Source organism: Saimiri boliviensis, chromosome 19 (genome assembly GCF_048565385.1).
Source record: "Saimiri boliviensis isolate mSaiBol1 chromosome 19, mSaiBol1.pri, whole genome shotgun sequence".
NCBI lineage: Eukaryota > Metazoa > Chordata > Mammalia > Primates > Cebidae > Saimiri > Saimiri boliviensis.
This window is the reverse complement of record NC_133467.1, coordinates 36,462,590-36,481,178: the sequence shown is the minus strand read 5'-3', so window position 1 is coordinate 36,481,178 and position 18,589 is coordinate 36,462,590. Positions and strand designations below refer to the sequence as shown.

The 18,589-nt window shown below is 41.3% G+C and overlaps 1 protein-coding gene across 32 annotated transcripts in view; it reads left to right on the top strand.

Annotated features, from left to right (window-relative positions):
• UBAP2L (ubiquitin associated protein 2 like) overlaps nt 1–18,589 on the top strand; it is a 58,017-nt gene that overhangs the window by 13,389 nt on the left and 26,039 nt on the right. For 18 of the 32 annotated variants that reach the window (XM_074389722.1, XM_074389720.1, XM_074389719.1 and 15 more), the window contains exons 5-11: nt 4,561–4,729; nt 5,156–5,251; nt 6,795–6,840; nt 7,263–7,375; nt 11,956–12,008; nt 13,640–13,725; nt 16,289–16,460. In XM_074389722.1, coding sequence (XP_074245823.1) covers nt 4,561–4,729; nt 5,156–5,251; nt 6,795–6,840; nt 7,263–7,375; nt 11,956–12,008; nt 13,640–13,725; nt 16,289–16,460 — 735 coding nt within the window. Of the gene's footprint in view, nt 1–4,560; nt 4,763–5,155; nt 5,252–6,794; nt 6,841–7,262; nt 7,376–9,799; nt 9,860–11,955; nt 12,009–13,639; nt 13,726–16,288; nt 16,461–18,589 lie in introns of all 32 variants that reach the window. The other 14 variants (XM_010329598.2, XM_010329597.2, XM_039459943.2 and 11 more) reach the window with 3 other exon arrangements.

The window sequence follows — 18,589 nt, the reverse complement described above, 5'->3', positions numbered from 1 at the left end:
TGCCTCAGCCTCCCAAGTAGCTGGGATTATAGGCATGCACCACCATGCCTGGCTGATTTTTGTATTTTTAGTAGAGATAGGGTTTTGCCATGTTGGTCAGGCTGGTCTTGAACGTCTGACCTCAGGTGATCCACCCAGCTTGGCCTCCCAAAATGCTAGGATTATAGGCGTGGGCTACCACGCTGGCCCTGGCTATTTTAAAAAATACATATATATAGGGGAAGTAAAGGTCTTGCTATATTTTGCAGGCTGGTCTCGATCACCTGGCTTCAAGTAGTCTTCCCACCTCAGTGAAATTATTACTTTAGTAAATTGTTTACTGTGGACTATGGACTCTTCATAATATGTAGATATGTTTTCATTATTATTATTATTTTTTATTTAAAACTTACTGGTTTGGTGCACTGGCTCACACCTGTAATCCCAGCACTTTAGGAGGCTGAGACAAGTGAAGCACTTGAGGTCAGGAGTTCTGAGACCAGCTTGGCCAACATGGTAAAACCCTGTCTTTACTAAAAATATAAAAATTAGCCAGGTATGGTGTTGGACGCCTGTAATCCCAGCTACTCGGGAGACTGAGGCATGAGAATCAGTTGAATCTGGGAGGTGGAGGTTGCAGTAAGCCAAGATAAGAGCCACTACACTTTATTTAGCCTGGGTGACCACAGTGAGACTCCATCTCAAAAATAAGATATAAATTTTACCATTTTAGCTTTTTTTTTTTTTTTAAGACAGTGTCTTGTAATCCCAAAGTGCTGGGTTTGCAGGTGTTATGGTGTTAGCCACCACACCTGGCCCGGTAATAATTTTAAATTTATGTTTTTTTTTTGAAGTTAAAAAACTTTGTGGACTAGATGTGGTTATGCCTGTAATCCTAGCACTTTGGAAGGCTGAGGAGGGAAGATTGCTTAAGGCTAGGTGTTCCAGAGAGCCTGGCAATATGGTGAGATCCTGCTGTCTCAAAAAATAATAATAATAATTTGCTGGTTGGCCGGGCGTGGTGGCTCACACTTGTAATCCCAGCACTTTGGGAGGCCGAGGTGGGCAGATCATGAGGTCAAGAGATCGAGACCATTCTGGCCATGATGAAACCCCGTCTCTACTAAAAATACAAAAATTAGCTGGGTGTGATGGCAGGTGCCTGTAGTCCCAGCTACTCGGTAGGCTGAGGGGGAAGAATCGCTTGAACCCAGGAGGCGGAGGTTGCAGTGAGCCGAGATTGCGTCACTGCACTCCAGCCTGGTGGCAGAGCAAGACTCTGTCTCAATAAATAAATAAATAAATAAATTGCTGGCTGTGGTGGCATGTGCCTGTGGTCTTAACTGCTTAGGAGGGTAGAGCAAGAGGATCACTTGAGGGTCCAGGAGCTGGAGGCCGCAGTGTGCCATAATTACACTACAGCACTCCAGCCTGGGCTATAGAGTGAGACCTTGTCTCTTAAAAAAACTTTATTATGATAAGATATATTATATTTATTGATTTAAAAATCATTCATAATGAGTGTGGCCATTACTACTGTTTATTTCCAGAACTTGTTCAACATCTCAAACAGTAATTCTGTACCCATTAAATAATAAATCCTCATTCTTCCCTGTTCCCAACTCTTAAATAACCTCTTCTATTTTCTTTTTCTTTTTTTTTTTTTAAGCAAATCTCAGAACTGTTTGAGATGGTTCTGTTTTCTTTTTCACTTTTTTTTTTTTTTTTTGGAGACAGGGTCTCATTCTGTTTCCCAGGCTGGAGTGCAGTGGTATGATCGTGACTCACTGCAGCCTCTTCCTCTTGGGCTCAAGCAATCCTACCATCTTGGCCTCCCAAGTAGCTGGGACCACAGGTGTGTGCCACCTGGCTAATTTTGGTATGTTAAGTATAGATGGGTTTTGCCATGTTGCCTAGGATGGTGTCCTGGCCTCAAGTGATCCACCTGCCTCGGCCTTGAAAAGTGCTGGGATTACAGGTATGAGCCACCGTCCCTGGCCGTTTTCTATTTATATGAATTTACCTGTTTTAGATGTCTTATAAAAAAGTGAAATCATAAAATATTTGACCTTTTGTGTCTGACTTATTTCACTTAGCGTAATGTTTTAAGGTTCATCCATATTGTGGCATGGGTCAGAATTTCCTTCCTTTTTAAGGTTGAGTAATTCCTTTGTAGATATATGTGGCATTTTGTTTACTCATTAGTGGACATTTGAAATTATCTGAAAGTTATAGACTTAATACTTGATTCCTTAAGTTCTTCAACATGCTTCTCTTAAAGGAGGATACTCTTTTCTATGACCATAATACTATTACGAATCCTGATAAAGTTAATAACAATTTTATATTATCCGATACTCAGCCTGTATTCTGAAAGTGATTAGATACTAGGTAGTTGTTACTGAACACTAGGGCCATGATTGAGTTTGATGGTAAGATAATAGAGATCTGAGTCTGGGCTTAGTGGCTTATGCCTGTAATCCCAGCACTTTCGGGAGGCCAAGGTGGGTGGATCACGAGATCAAGAGATCGAGACCATCCTGGCCAACATGGTGAAACCCCATCTCTACTAAAAATAGAAAAATTAGCTGGGCGTGGTGGCACGTACCTATAGTCACAGCTACTTGGGAGGCTGAGGCAGGAGAATTCCTTGAACCTGGAGGTTGCAGTGAGCCGAGATTGAGCCACTACACTCCAGTGTGACAAGACTTCATGTCAAAAAAAAAAAAAGATCTGATAGTGTTGGTGTTTGTTCTGGAAGTTTCGTTTGTACAGGTTTTCTGCAAAACGTGTAAACCAAGGTATGTAGTTTTTTAAAAACTTTGTTTACAGTGCTCATTTTCCTGAGGAAGTGTCTTTTGCAAGGGTGTTTGGCTTATTTTCCTTACCGTAGACTTTCTCTCTTGGAATTAGAAATGTATCATAGATACACATTTTCACTGGGGAAAGTTAAATTGGCTGATGCCAATTTAGGAAATATAGGGCGAACACTGCAAGTAAAACCTGATGGAGGGCTTCCTATAATCAGTATCTCCTGGGGTCAGGGCTGTGACTGTTTGATCTTCTTTTATTTTTGTTTTTATATACTTTTTGAGACAGGGTCTTACTGTGTCATCTAGACTGAGTACAGTTACATTATCATGGCCCATTGTAGCCTCAACCTCCTGAGCTTAAGTGATCATTCTGCCTCAGCCTTCAAGCAGTTGGGATGACAGGAGTGTACCATCACACTTGGCTAATTTTTAAATTTTTGGTAGAGACTGGAGTCTTATTTTGTTGCCTAGGCTTGTCTTGAACTACCTGGCCTCAAGGGATCCTCCCGCCTTGACCTCCTAAAGTGCTGAGGTTATAGGTGTGAGCCACCACACCCAGCCTGATCTCTCTTTTTTTTTTGGAGATGGAGGCTCCCTCAGTTGCCCAGGCTGGAGTGCAGTGGTGTGATCTCTGCTCACTGCAACCTCCACTCCCAGCTTCAAGCAGTTCTCCTGCCCCAGCCTCCTGTGTAGCTGGGATTACAGGTACGTGCCCCCATGCCCAGCTAATTTTTGTATTTTTAGTAGAGACGGGGTTTCACCATGTTGGTCAGGCTGGTCTCGAATCCCTGACCTCGTGATCCACCTGCCTTGGCCTCCCAAAGTGCTGGGATTACAGGTGTGAGCCACCCAGCCTGATTTTTTTAAATGAAATTGTGTGTTTGTGTGTGTCTGTAGGTAGGTAGTTATAGTTATTTTCCTCCTAAATTTATGGGTGAAATTAGAGAATATACCCGAGTAGAATGCTGCTTATTCATTCTGAATTCATAAGTAACTTTTAGAAACATTGTTTTCTTTTTTGCTTTATTTGATATGAGTGATGCTATAAAAAGTTGAGGGTCAGTGACTCCAAATGGAATTAGTTTTTTTTTTAGCCCAGGAAATAACGCCTGAAAGATAGGGCCCAATTGATAGGTCCTTTCGACTAATATGCTAAGTGCCTGAATTTGGTAGAGGTCTTGGAAGTGATCCCTGCAATCTGTTACCTATAAGTACCTTCCCTACAAAAAAGACTTTACGGCCGGGCATGGTGGCTCATGTCTGTAATCCCAGCACTTTGGGTGCAGTGGCTCACATCTGTAACCCCAGCACTTTGAGAGGCTGAGGTGGGCGGATCACCTGTGGTCAGGAGTTAGAGACCAGCCTGGCCAACATGGTGAAGCCCTGTCTCTACTAAAAATACAAATTAGCTGGGCATGGTGTCGCATGTGTGTAATCCCAGTACTCAAGAGACTCAAGCATGAGACTTGCTTGAACCTGGGAGGCGGAGGTTGCAGTGAGCCAAGATCATGCCACTGTACTCCAGGCTGGGTGACAGAGTGAGACTCCGTCTCAAAAAAAAAAAACCAATAAAAAACCAAAAAGGACTTTACTTTTGGTAGTACAATGTGTGAAATATTTAAACAGAAGTAAAAGTAAACTAATGGCAGTGTCTTAGACATGGATGCTGAGAGAAGAATGGTTAAGTCAATTACTTGTCCCAGTTTTCATCTCTGGTGTCCTGATAGCAGTCCATATTGATTAGATTGAATGCTCTACCCTTCTATAGCATTCCTGGGAGATGGTCGGGAAGAAGAAGGGAGTCTCAGGCCAGAAGGACGGTGGCCAGACGGAATCCAACGAAGAAGGCAAAGAAAATCGAGACCGGGACAGAGACTATAGTCGGCGACGTGGTGGGCCACCAAGACGGGGGAGAGGTGCCAGCCGTGGACGAGAGTGTATGCATGGGGCTTTATCAAAACCAGCTGTGGGTCAGTAATGTCTAGACTCTAGGGACATGCCAGGGCCCTGCTAGGCAGGACCCAGGAACCATTATATTACCCTTTTGCTTTTCTTGCCATCATCTCTTCTGAGACCTTGACATCTCTTGCATGTAGCCTTTTCTACCAGCAGCCACCATTCTGGCATGAGATTACCCTGTAGTCATTTGTAAAGTTAAATTTGGCTTACAGCTCTCCGTTAAGGCACATCACCATTCCAGGAGTAACATGTTCCTATTCTTCCAGCTCATTTTCTCTTGTTTTTTGTATCATCAATACCATATTACATACCACTTATATATTTATTTATATACTATTGATTGTGCTCTGGCCATCTGTTGTTTTTTTGTTGTTGTTGTTTTTTAATTTTTATTTTTATTTCAGTTCGAGGTCAGGAAAATGGATTGGATGGCACCAAGAGTGGAGGGCCTTCTGGAAGAGGAACGGAAAGAGGCAGAAGGGGCCGTGGCCGAGGCAGAGGTGATCAGTTTGCTGGGGGATGGATATTGGGAGCAGGTTACTCTTTCATTCATTAGGGGTCTACTTTACTTTTTTTTAGAGGTAGTCTTACTGTCACCCAGGCTGGAGTGCAGTGGCACAATCATAGCTCACTGTAGCCTCAGATTCTTGGGCTCAGGTGGTCTTCCTGCCTGACCCGCCACAGTAGCTAAGACTACAGGTGGCCACCACTACACCTGGCTAATTTTTTTTTTTCTTTTTTAGACAGAGTCTCGCTGTGTCACCCAGACCGAAGTGCAGTGGCTCCATCTTGGCTCACTGCAACTTCCACCTTTAGTAGAGACAAGGTTTCACCATTTTGCCCAGGCTGGTCTTGAACTCCTAACCTCAGGTGATCTGCCCACCTCAGCCTCACAGAGCCCTGGAATTACAGGCACGACTTGGCTAATTCCTTTTTTGTTTTTTCATTTTTTTTTTTTTTTTGAGACAGAGTTTTGCTCTTGTTGCCCAGGCTGGAGTGCAGTGATGTGATCTTAGCTCACTGCAACCTCTACCTCCAGGGTTCAAGTGATTCTCTTACCTCAGCCTCCCGTGTACCTGGGTTTACAAGTGTGCACCACTATGCCCAGTTAATTTTTGTATTTTTTTTTTTTTTTTTGAGACGGAGTTTCGCTCTTGTTACCCAGGCTGGAGTGCAGTGGCCCGATCTCGGCTCACCGCAACCTCCGCCTCCTGGGTTCAGGCAGTTCTCCTGCCTCAGCCTCCTGAGTAGCTGGGATTACAGGCACGCGCCACCATGCCCACCTAATTTTTTATATTTTTAGTAGAGACGGGGTTTCACCATGTTGACCAGGATGGTCTCGATCTCTCGACCTCGTGATCCACCCGCCTCGGCCTCCCAAAGTGCTGGGATTACAGGCTTGAGCCACCGCGCCCGGCTAGTTACATTAATTCTTGAGGTGTCATTCATGTACTAGAGATTGCAGAAAGGGAGAATGAGAAAGAAGGTAAATGTCATTTCCTCTAGTCTTTATTGCTGATACTATATTTGCTTGAGGATGTGGCTGTTTGAGCAGCAAAAGAATAATCTCTCAGCAGTAGTGATTGTCCTACTCTCACTGATGTGTAACATGGGACAGAAAGAAAGAACATCTGATAGTATCAACCACTTACTATTCCAGAGCTGTCTCGGCTGGCAGGGTAGTATTTTTAATTTTTGAGGCAAGATTTCACTGTCACCCTGGCTGGAGTGCAGTAGTGTGTTCTCAGCTCATTGTAACCTCTGCCTCCCGGGCTCGAGTGATCCTCCTGCCTCAGCCCAGTAAGGACCTGGGACTCTAGGCACATTCTACCACACTTGGTTAATTTTTGTACTGTTTGTAGTGATAGGGTTTTGCTCTATTGCCTAGGCTGATCTTGAATTTCTGGATGCAAGCAATCTGCCCACCTCAGCCTCTCAAAGTGCTGGAATTGCTGGCGAGAGCCACTGTGCCTGCCTGGCAAGGAAATTTTATGTCAAATTCTAATATACATCTCTCTTCTCTTTTTCTCATTCATTCTTTAGGTGGCTCTGGTAGGCGAGGAGGAAGGTTTTCTGCTCAAGGAATGGGGTAAGTTTCATTGATCTAGTGTCTTAATTTTATTTCCCTTAAAAATTACTGTAGGAAAAAAAAATTTACTGTAGGAAGCCTTAACCAAAATGATCAGAATGATTTCTAGACTATATAGTCAGAAAGATGTGGGGACTCATTTCTAAGGGGTAAACATTTACCACCTGGATCATTACCTATATCATATATATCTTTATTTGAATCAATATACCTGTTCTTCTCTCAGAATATCTTAGATATAAGTCGATTATGCCATGAAATTTGGGTTAGAGTGATAAGTGAGAAAAAGTAGATAACACACAGGAATGGGGCCTTGATAGAGCTGTACTAGGAAGGATACAGACAAGATTCTGATTCTTTGAGTTAATATTTGCCAAAGCTGCTTAGAGGTCAGAGACTCTTTTAAGCTTTATTTTTTCCAGAACCTTTAACCCAGCTGATTATGCAGAGCCAGCCAATACTGATGATAATTATGGCAATAGTAGCGGCAATACGTGGAACAACACTGGCCACTTTGAACCAGATGATGGGACGAGTGAGTGACCATTTGTCCTTCATTTCTTGTCTCTGGGAATCTAAGGAAATATTTTTTTTCTGGTTATGGTTACAGTAAAACGTGGAGGAATAGTGTTTGGTTATGGAGATAGGGTGAGAAAAGACTAGCAATTGTATTGCTGTACAGTATATACTCTTTATGTACCTTGTGCCTTTTTGCACATTGTGCATGCTATTTCGATTAATGCTGCTCAATATTGTGTGAAATAATCATTATTTATCATCACTTTGCAGATGACAAAACAAAGGCCAAAAGAGAGGTTATAAATTTGCTTGTATTTGAATTTAGCATTGTTTGACACTGAAAGTCCCCTGCTCTTTCAATTATACTATGTCACTGCTGTTAGGTTGAAGTGTATTTTCTAGTGTTTATGTTAGGGTAGCTTTGCCTCGTGAAAAGATAGCCAGCATTAATTAAGCCACTGCTCGTAAAGATGAACGGGGCCCAGAATCAAAGTCCACACTATCCATTTATTTGTTTTCTGTTACCGAGATAAGAATATCCTTTTTTCTCTTTATTTTTGGGACATGTCAGTATCTGAACACGAAGATTGCGAAATCTCTGTAGCCTTTTTGGTGCCCTGTTGAAGAGCCTTCTTGATGTGATGGAGTATTCAGGATTTGAATAAGATTACTTTTTGTTGACTGACTTTGGTGCCTTCGTCTGGGCTGGATATAAATAAATGTTTAAAGATACTGTAAGCTGTGGTGTACACCCAAGATGTGTTTTGGGGTGGATACATGTGCCATTTTTAATAAGAGCAGTTTATTTTTTGAGACGGAGTCTCACTCTGTTGCCAGGTTGGAGTGCAGTGGCATGATCTAGGCGCACTGCAACCTCTGCCTCCTGGGTTCAAGTGATTCTCCTGCCTCAGCCTCCCAAATAGCTGGCACTACATGTGTGTACCACCACACCCAGCCAGTTTTTTTGTATTTTTAATAGAGACAGGGTTTCACCATGTTGACCAGGATGACCTCTATCTCTTGACCTCATGATCGCCCGCCTTGGCCTCCCACAGTGCTGGGATGTAAGCCACCCCACCCTGCCAAGCAGTTCATTTTAATAAGAAAGCTCTGAAGTATTCTTGAGAACAGCTACCTCATTCTGGCTGAGCTAGCACATGAGAACCTAAGGCTTTTTTTTCCTATGACAAAGGGGGATGAGTGGGGCCTGAAATAGGCTCTTTGACTCCTTACCTGTTTAAATTTGCCTTGTCACCTTTCACAGATATGTGATCTCTGGGTCTTTAGGAGAGTCTTTGGCACAAATAGCTTCTCACCTTTTTCCTGCAATATATAATTCCTGAGATTCTGAATGTTGCCTGCTTTTTGTTCACCAAGCTGCCGTCTTACAAATTCATTTTAACATATTTAATGGGTGGAGGCTGAAGTTGTGTTACAAGAATAGGTATCTTTGAATTTCTGCATTGTTTATTTGTGAAATGTCCTGTTACAGTTTAACTACTATACTTTGGAGGCCGTAGAACTACTCTTCATTAATCTCTTGGTGGATTTGTAGAGGCAATAACAAATAAGTTACTGTTTTTGAGCTGTAGTTTACTCTTGGGTATTTGGCTTTTTGTATTTGGCAGGTAAGATGATGGAAAAGTTTGTTTTTTTGTTGTGAATAGAAATTCACCCATGGGGTCCCAGTCCTTAACTTTGGCTGTCTTCAGTAAGGATCTGGTTGGGAAACAGGGAAAGGTAAAGTGTATGTGTTAATTTCTACTGAGTAGGAAAGGGAGCAGATTTGGAAGGCCGGAACTAGAAATCTGATTTGTGGTTGAATGTGATGCCACTCTCATCTTGTTAGTGTGAAAGTGTTGGTTATAGCTTCATGAATTCCCATTGTTGTTAATTTGTTTCTTTTTTATTTTATTTATTATTATCATTATGTTGGAGACAGAGTCTTGCTTTGTCACCCATGCTGGCATGCAGTGGTGCGATCTTGGCTCACTGCATCCTTCCGACTCCCAAGTTCAAGCTCTTCTCATGTCTCAGCCTCCCAGGTAGCTGGGACTACAGGTGTACGCCACCATACATGGCTAATTTTGGTAATTTTAGTAGAGATGGGGCTTTACCGTCTTGCCCAGGCTGGTCTCAAATTCCTGGCCTTAATTGATCTACCTGCCTTGGCGTCCCAAAGTGCTGGGATTACAGGTGTGAACCACCATGCCTGGCTGTTGTTAATTTCATGAAGTGAACATACCTTCATGCATGGTCTCTTTTTGTGTTTTCCTGATAGCAAACTTCAAATTTCCCTTTAAATTAAAAAAAAAAAAAATCCAAACCTACCCTTACAGTATCCACAGGTACAATGGGAGTTATGTATTGGGGCAGACATTCTCATTTACAAGCAAAATTTCACTGGTTGTTTTTTCTTTTCTTGTCTTTTTTGTTTCAGGACTTGATTTCATTGGGGTTGAGGGGTCAAATTATCCCCGAAAATTTCAGACTGCTCCTGGTATGATACATCCAGGCGCCTAACTGCCCCGGATATTTTTGTAGATTTTTATGAGCTGAAATATCTGTGGATATGTCATTTTTCTATCTTTCTGCTTTTTCTCTTTCTGCCTTTTTCTCTCATGTTTTCTATGTCCACTTTTCTGTTTATTTAATGAATATTTGACAGTTACAATGATTGCTTTCTGCTAATGGAATGGAAACCCTAGTCTGTTGTTTAGAGCATTTCCTTCTTACTGTTCCTTAATGCTTCCTCAAATCTCTCTTCCTCAGTCATGACCATATACCCGAATAGGAACATATCAATTAGGTATCTACGTTCCTCCTTTCCATCCCAGTTGAAGTCATCAGTGTGCAAAAAAAAAAAAATTCTTGCATTGAGAGCCTAGATTAGATAACCTGTTAGATCACATTTAACTCTAGGATTATGTATAAGTGCTAACTCATTTTGGATTCCATTGAGCCAGAATAAGATGGATGTCAATGAGAAGAAAGTGTGGTATCAATGAAGAGGGAGAAAAGAATGTGGTTTGTAACTTGTCTGTACTGAGATTGGACTTTGGTTTGGAGAATATTGTCATTATTAAGTGATTTGGGATTTCCCTGGTGCAATTTTAACATTTTTCTGGGAAAGTCTTTGCAATGAATATATTTTCCTCTAGGAAGTAAGATTTTTTTTCATTATTAAGTGTTTAGAAGAATTTCAGATGGGTTTTATAGGTGTTAGAATACTTCTTTTCAGTGACGCAGTATCTGAATGTCAGACTTTTCATTTCATTCTTGTAAGCTTTTTCCAGTAGGAGAGAAGAATTGAGTTATATAATATATATTATTCTAGCAAGAAAATAAGGGTGTTCTTGTCCCTTCTTCAGACAGGTTCTTGTTTTTGCTATGCCTTTGGCTGAAGGGAAGAATCCTGGTTCTCATAGACGTTCTCATCCCTGTTAGGAAGGTTGTTTGTTTTCTTTTGGATTTCTCCAATAGAAACTGTATCCCAGCTTCAATATTACCGGCAAACACAAGGAGAGTGTATACTCCCATTGTCTATACCATGACCTTAGCAAGTCAGATTGCAAGTTCTGTATGAGTAGGGTTAGGACAGTAATTAAAGTCCATATTTGATTTTTCAATCTTGTTAATTGTCTTTTGAAGAGAACAGATCTATAGGGGCTTTTCTTTTCTTTTTTTTTTTTATTTCCTTGAGACGGAGTTCTTGCTCTGTGGCCCAGGCTGGAGTGCAGTGGCCTGATCTCAGCTCACTGCAACCTCCACCTCCCAAGTTCAGGCGATTCTCCTGCCTTATGCGTCCCGAGTAGCTGGGATTACAGGCGTGTGCCATCATGCCTGGCTAATTTGTATTTTTAGTAGAGACCAGGTTTCATCATGTTGGCCAGGCTGGTCTCGAACTCCTGACCTCAGGTGATCTGCCTGCCTCAGCCTTCCAAAGTGCTGGGATTACAGGTGTGAGCCACTGCACCTGGCTGGGGCTTTTCTTATAATTATATAGTTAAACCAGTAAGATCTAAAAACTTGACTTCTGCTGAGTATATGCATTTTTAATCCAGTTCTCATAGCAGATAGTTTTCACTGCCCTCAGTTTGGGTTTCAAACCCATCCTTCTTCACTGCTCCTTTACTAACCATTATGTGGTAACCATTTGTGTTTCTCTATCAGTGCTGCTATCCTTCTTCAGACTGCCTGCAGTTTTCTTTTTGTCTTACACTAGATAAATAGGTGTAGTTTGCATGTAAAGGTTTAAATTAGCTGCTGCCATTTCACTGAACCACTAAAGCAGACCTGAGGGTGTTAAAGATACTGCTTGGAGCTTTGAGTTGTTGTCGTCTCCCCCACCCCCATCCCTGCTCTGTAACTAAAACTGGAAGTAGCTATGAAATCATAATCTTATTAAAACCCTGGTACTTTCAGGTATCCATTTCTAAAGAGTCTTTCCCTACCTCTAAAGCCCAAGAATTTCTTCTGATTGCTAAATTTTAGTCATACTTTTGGCTGCCAAAAAAATTAATACAATAATGTTTTCTACACAATGCTTTGTACTGGCATTTAATAGGTTATGTCACTGTGTTTCTTTATTCTCAGGTGCATGGAGGACTGCAACAGAGGAATGGGGGACTGAAGATTGGAATGAAGATGTAGGTATTCCCAGGTCATTCCTCACTAATGCCTTCTATCCCTAAGTGGTGTTTAGGGATAGAAAATGGGTATGTTTCTACCCCTCAAAATTCACCCTTAAGATTCTGACCCAAAACTTTTACATCCAAAATAGTGTTCTGAGCCAGAACATTTCACATATGTTATATGAAGGAGACTGGGCATGAACAGGACTCTGGAACCACACTATGGAAAGGGCAAGTGCACTTGTGTAAGTCCAATATCTGATTGTCGGATTTATCCCAGGAAGAGATTGGTGGTTGGGTAGGGCACGAGAAATGGAGTTAGGCAGGTAGTGCATTGAGTAACAGCTGCTGGTGGTACATGACTACTTGGAGCATTTAAGTATTGCTATAAGGTCCTGTAATGGATTGGCAGTGGATACAAAGTGAGTGTTGTGGTACCAAATCCTCAAACTTGTAATCTGGTTGACTTGGGAACCCTTTTTATTTATTTGAAGTCCAACTGTATAATTGTAATTGAGATGAATATGTGTAGACTTGGCTATCTGCCAGCTTGACTCAACTTGGAAACCTCATAGGTGGGTGGCATGTAAACAAGCTGTGTGAATTCATTTGAGTACTACCTGAGTGTAAGAATTTTGCTGATACCTGGTCACAGTCAAGCTTTTCCTATGAATTTATGGTTTTCAGTGATCATGGATAAACCCTTGTTTTTAAATTTTTAATCTATGTACTTTTCTATACTTTCATGTAGTCAGGCAAGACAGCTTTTGTGATAAGAGAAATGACATGTGAAGACTGTTTTGTTTGCCAATTCTGGGTTTTTTAAATTTCAGAGGCATCAGCATCATAGGGTGATTATTTTCTATTGTGTCATCAGTGAACTAGCCTGCTTTGTGAAAATGGACAAATTATGCTCCTTGCTGAGATTTGGCTTGTCTGCTTAAGCAACTTTCAGAGAATGATACGTGGTGTTGGATGTTGAGTGGGGAGTGGATTCTCTGTTTTTTAGCAATTTTAATCAAATAAAAACAAAACCCAAATCAGCTTTTAATAGTAGGAAAAGTTAATCCCTGCATTTGCTTACCTAGGTTTGATGCCTTAATAGTGGAAAGACTTAGATGGCATAAAGTCAATATTAAGGCAAAAATGGCATCTAGTTAAAATTATCTCTGAAAAAACCTTATTTCACCAGCACTTGGGCCTTTACTGCTCAAAAGCCAAAAATGAACTTTTTTTATTTCTTTCTTCATCTTGGTTATGATCTTTCTTTGGGAGGGGTGGGGTTATGAAGGGAGTAGTAGAAGACAAGTGTGATTTGGGTAGAGGTGGGAGTTGGAACTACAGTGGGAAAATACAGAGGGATTTTCTTTTCTTTTTTTATGTGTAGCGTTCCTGTAAGTTCAGCATGCATATGCTCATGTGACTCCACTATATTTTATTGGGTTCCTTGGTTCTACTCTTTCTTTGGCTGAAACCATTGAGCATATATTGAAGGGTTCGAAAGTCAATCCATTCAGGGTTCCTCAGGGTAGTTTTCTTTTTATAGGGCTTTCACTTTTTCTTGATGTTGAATTTCCCTTACCTATGCCAAGTTTCTGACTATAGCATCCCTGATACCCAGAGTGACTAATTCCTCTGTTTTCCAGCTTTCTGAGACCAAGATCTTCACTGCCTCTAATGTGTCTTCAGTGCCTCTGCCTGCGGAGAATGTGACAATCACTGCTGGTCAGAGGCAAGTGTGCAATAAAATTTAGTACCCTTTCTTAAAGACATCTGCTAAGATAACTGTAAGGATGAGTGGCATTGGCCTTTATAAATTCCCATGGTGTTGGTGATAATAACCAAATTACATTCCATTCCTCTTTAGTTGATTGCGAGACTTCTAAGAGTTAGTCCTAGTTAATCTATTAAATGGAAGTTCATATAATTTTAAAGTTGATTCTCCCCCTAAATAGCGCTTTAATTACAAAGGTCAGCCTTTCATATCACTAGCACTGAGTATATAACTTGTTTTGAAGTAAGTCAGGGAAAAAAGAACCAAAAGTGGAAATGTTTTTATTTCTGAATTTTTTAGAACTGTTTAGTAGTTTCTTCTCCTGTTCTCTGAGCCCACTGAGTAAAATGGTCATTTTTTTCCTTTGGATCAACAGGATTCAGTTAATAAATGTTTTAGAATTTGAATCTCTAGCGATCACTGGTAGGAGATACACTCTTCAGGGAACATTTTTAATCTCCTAGAAACCTCTTGGATTTTTTCTACACCTGGGCCTGATAGCTCAAAAATTCAGTTTTGACATTAACTACCCAGAGTTAGTGCAGACCCCACAGTTGAAGGCTCAATTCCACAAGACTGCCCTGACTTCAGAGGTTCTGCCAGCCAGCTGCAAATTTGGAGGTTCCCATGACCCCCTTATCAAGTTTGAGAATTCACTGGAGTGACTCAGAACTCAAGAGTTTTACTTACCATTACTGTTCTGTTTTTGTTTTTGTTTTTGTTTTGTGAGATGGAGTCTTGCTCTGTCACCCAGGCTGGAGTGCAGTGGCATGGTCTTGGCTCACTGCAAACTCCACTTTGTGGGTTCAAGCCTTTCTTCTGCCTCAGCCTCCTGAGTAGCTGGGATTACAGGCATGCACCACCATGCCCAGCTTATTTTTGTATTTTTAGTAGAGGCAATGTTTCACCATGTTGGCCAGCTGGACCTCAGGTGATCCACCCACCTTGGCTTCCCAAAGTGCTGGGATTACAGGTGTGAGCCACTGCGCCTAGCACATTACTGGTTTATTATAAAGGTACAACTCAGGAACAGCCTAGTGGAAGGTATGCGCTGGGCAAGGTATAAATGGGTGTGTGAGTGGGGCACACAGAACTTTTCCTCTGCAGGTATCTTGAAGCTCTCTAAATCTCATTGTTAGAAATTTCATTACGTAGGCGTGATTGATTAAATTATTAGCTGTTGGTGATTGGACTTAATAGCCACCTCCCCTACATCCTTGGAGTTTGGTGGGATTGGGAGGAGCTTCTGAAAGTTCCAACCCTCTTACTTGACCTTGCTTTTTCTGAGACAGAGACTCAGTCTCTTGCCCAGGCCAGAGTGCAGTGGCACAATCTTGGCTCACTGCAACCTCTGCCTCCCGTGTTTGAGCAATTCTTCTGCCTCAGCCTCCTGAGTAGCTGGGATGATAGGCACCCGCCACCACGCTTGGCTGATTTTTGTATTTTTAGTAGAGATGGGGTTTCACCATGTTGGCCAGGCTGGTCTTGAACTCCTGACTTCAAGCGATCCACTTACCTCAGCCTTCCAAAGTGTTGGGATTACAGGTGTAAGCCACTGTGCCCAGCTTTATCTGGTCCTTTTAGTGACCAGCCCTCATCCTGAAGCTATCTGGGGACCCACCTCATTAACATAAACAGGTATGGTTGAAAGAAGTTTGTTACGAGTAACAAAGGGCACTATCACTTAGGAAATTCTAAATGTTTTAGGAGCTCTATGACAGCAACAAGGCAAAGCTCAAATATATATTATACCACAGGGAACAGGAAATTTTATGAAAATTGCAGGAAAAAATTCCCAAACTGTCCCTGTTTTAAAGCCATTTGAAGATTCCAGTGTTCTGGTATATGGTGTTCTTTATTTTTTTTTGGAGATTGAGTTTTGCTCTTGTTGCCCAGGCTGCAGTGCAGTGGTGCAATCTCAGCTCAATGCAACCACCACTTCCTGGGTTCAAGTCATTCTCCTGCCTCAGCCTCCTGAGTACTGGGATTACAGGAGTGCACCACCACGCCCGGCTAATTATTGTATTTTTAGTAGAGACAAGGTTTCACCGTGTTAGTCAGGCTAGTCTCCAACTACTTACTTCGTGATTCGCCCACCTTGGCCTCCCAAAGTGCTGGGATTACAGGCATGAGCCACGCACCCAGCCTGGTATATGGTTTTCTGTTTTAGGAATTAGTAATGACGGGTATTCAGTATTAAAATGATGGGTAAGTACTTACAAGTTGTGGCTAAGTTATTGAGCTTCAGTGTTAAAACTAGCATTTGATATTTCATAAATTAATGACTTCACTTTAAAATTAACTATTATTATTGGCAACATCAGTGGAATTCAGCTATATATTGTAGTGGCTCTTATGCATCAGTTATTTTGGGAAATTAAGCATTTCAAGGCTTTGTGTTTGAGCCCTTTTAGAAGCAGCTTTATTAAGTGGCTTCATTTTGATCTAATCTGACTTGAATATTGGGGAATGCTAGCATGTTCAGTCATTATTTATCAAGATCCCTTCCCATCCCCAATAGAATTGACCTTGCTGTTCTGCTGGGGAAGACACCATCTACAATGGAGAATGATTCATCTAATCTGGATCCGTCTCAGGCTCCTTCTCTGGCCCAGCCTCTGGTGTTCAGCAATTCGAAGCAGACTGCCATATCACAGCCTGCTTCAGGGAACACATTTTCTCATCACAGTATGGTGAGTAGGAAACATGGTTTATCCTTATCAAACCTTGCTGCTAATCCTAGCACACATACACAGTTCCTTCCAAAGACAGTCAGGTTTTTGGTAGGTGAAGCATCCTCTTTGTCTTCTTAAGCAGACTTGGATGTAGAGATATTTGAGTTGGGCAATAGGGGATAGCTCTAAGAAAGGACTTAGTTCTGAACGGACTGGATATTCTTATATAAATAAGTTAACATCATTTATTGAATACTCATTGTATTGAATGAACACTGTTGTTACTCTTGAGAGAAAGTCAATGACATAAACTTGTCAACACATTTTAATCCTTTTGCAACCCTCATTAAACTGTGATGGGGGATTGTAGCAGTTCCCCATTTCTTGAAGGGGCAGAATTGTCATATATATTTACTTAAACCAGGCATTTGTAGACAAGGCTTCCAGAAACCTATGGTCTTCCCAGTTCTGCCACTTACTAGCTGTGTCTCCATTTCTCTGTAAATAGGGATGAAAGCGCTTGACCTTCCTGTCTTCCCAAAGGTGGCTATACAAGTGTGGTTTCAGTAGTGGTATTATAAATAACTTAGAGCATTTATGGCACAGTACTTCTTGATTCAGAGCATTTAAAAAAATCTGAGGTCATTAACTGCATCAAAGGAATCATTTAAACTAAACAAAGATGCTGCAAGTAACAGTTTTCTCCTAGTCAGTAAGTCCTAAGAAGTACTGCTTTTTTTAAAAATTTTCTTTCCTTTTTTTGATGGAGGGATACTAAAGTTGTAAGAGGTAAGCAGACCATGTGTGTGCATATAATTTTATTTTTCCAGTTAGAGTAATTACTTTAACTAGAAAACTGCCAAGCTAGCTACTAATTCAGAACTCTGTCAGTTTTTAACTGTTGTCTTAAAATGTTTTTGTGTGTGTGTCGTATGTTAACTTAGTAGTAATTTGTTGATCAATGTCCTGCCACATAGAAAAGGTAACAGGTGAGAAGAGGTGGGGAGAGAAGGGAAATGGAGAGGAGTATTGGGATTAAGTAGAGAAAGAAGAAAGAAAATAGGACAAAGGTTATAAGAAGGTATAATGAAGAGAAGTGACTACCAACCCTTAAGATAAATGACTGGAAAACGTGGTTATGTGATCTAAGTCTCTTAATTGCCCTTTTAACGTCTGGAATTGTGAAAATTTGTAACCAAATCAGACTTTTGATATCAAAAAGATGTTTTCAAGTGGGGACAGTGGCACGCTCCTGTAGTCTCAGCTACTCTGGAGGCTGAAGAAAGAGGATTGCTTAAGACTAGGAATTCAAGACTACAGTGAGCCAAAAACTCGCCATTGTACTCCAGCCTGGGTGACAGAATGAAACCCTATTTCTAAAAAAAAATTTTTAGGCTGGTCATGGTGGCTCACACCTGTAATCCCAGAAGTTTGGGAGGCCAGGGCGAGGGATTGCCTGAGTTCAGAAGTTCGTGACCAGCTTGGGCCACACAGTAAAACCCTATCTCTACTAAAAAAAAAAATACAAAAAATCAGCCAGGCGTGGCGGCATACGCCTGTAGTCCCAGGTACTTGGGAGGCTGAGGCAAGAGAATTGCTTGAACCCAGAAGGCGGAGGTTGCAGTGAGCTGAGATCGTTCCACTGCACTCCAGCCTGGGCAACAAAGCGAGACTCCATTAAAAAAAATTTTTTTAAGTAAAAATATCAAAACTAAATATAAATACTGTTCTATTTATTCTGTTTTTTTTTTTTTTGCATTACATTAATCAATATGTAATGTAATGTAATTTATTTTCCATTGAGAATGAATGTTAGAGGATTAATTTTACTGAAAATTTAATGAGCTAAATAACAAAGGAGTTCCTTTTTATGTATAATACAGTGAACACTAGATAATTTTCATTGCTTTTATTCATTTATTTTATTTTATTTTATTTTGGGACGGAGTTTCACTCTTGTTGTCCGGGCTGGAGTGCAGTGATCTTGGCTCACCACAACCTCCGCCTCCCGGGTTCAGGTGATTCTCCTGTCTTGGCCTCCCGAGTAGCTGAGATTACCGGCATGCACCACCATGCCCGTCTAATTCTGTATTTCTAGTAGAGATGAGGTTTCTCTCTGTTGGTCAGGCTGGTCTTGAACTCCCAAC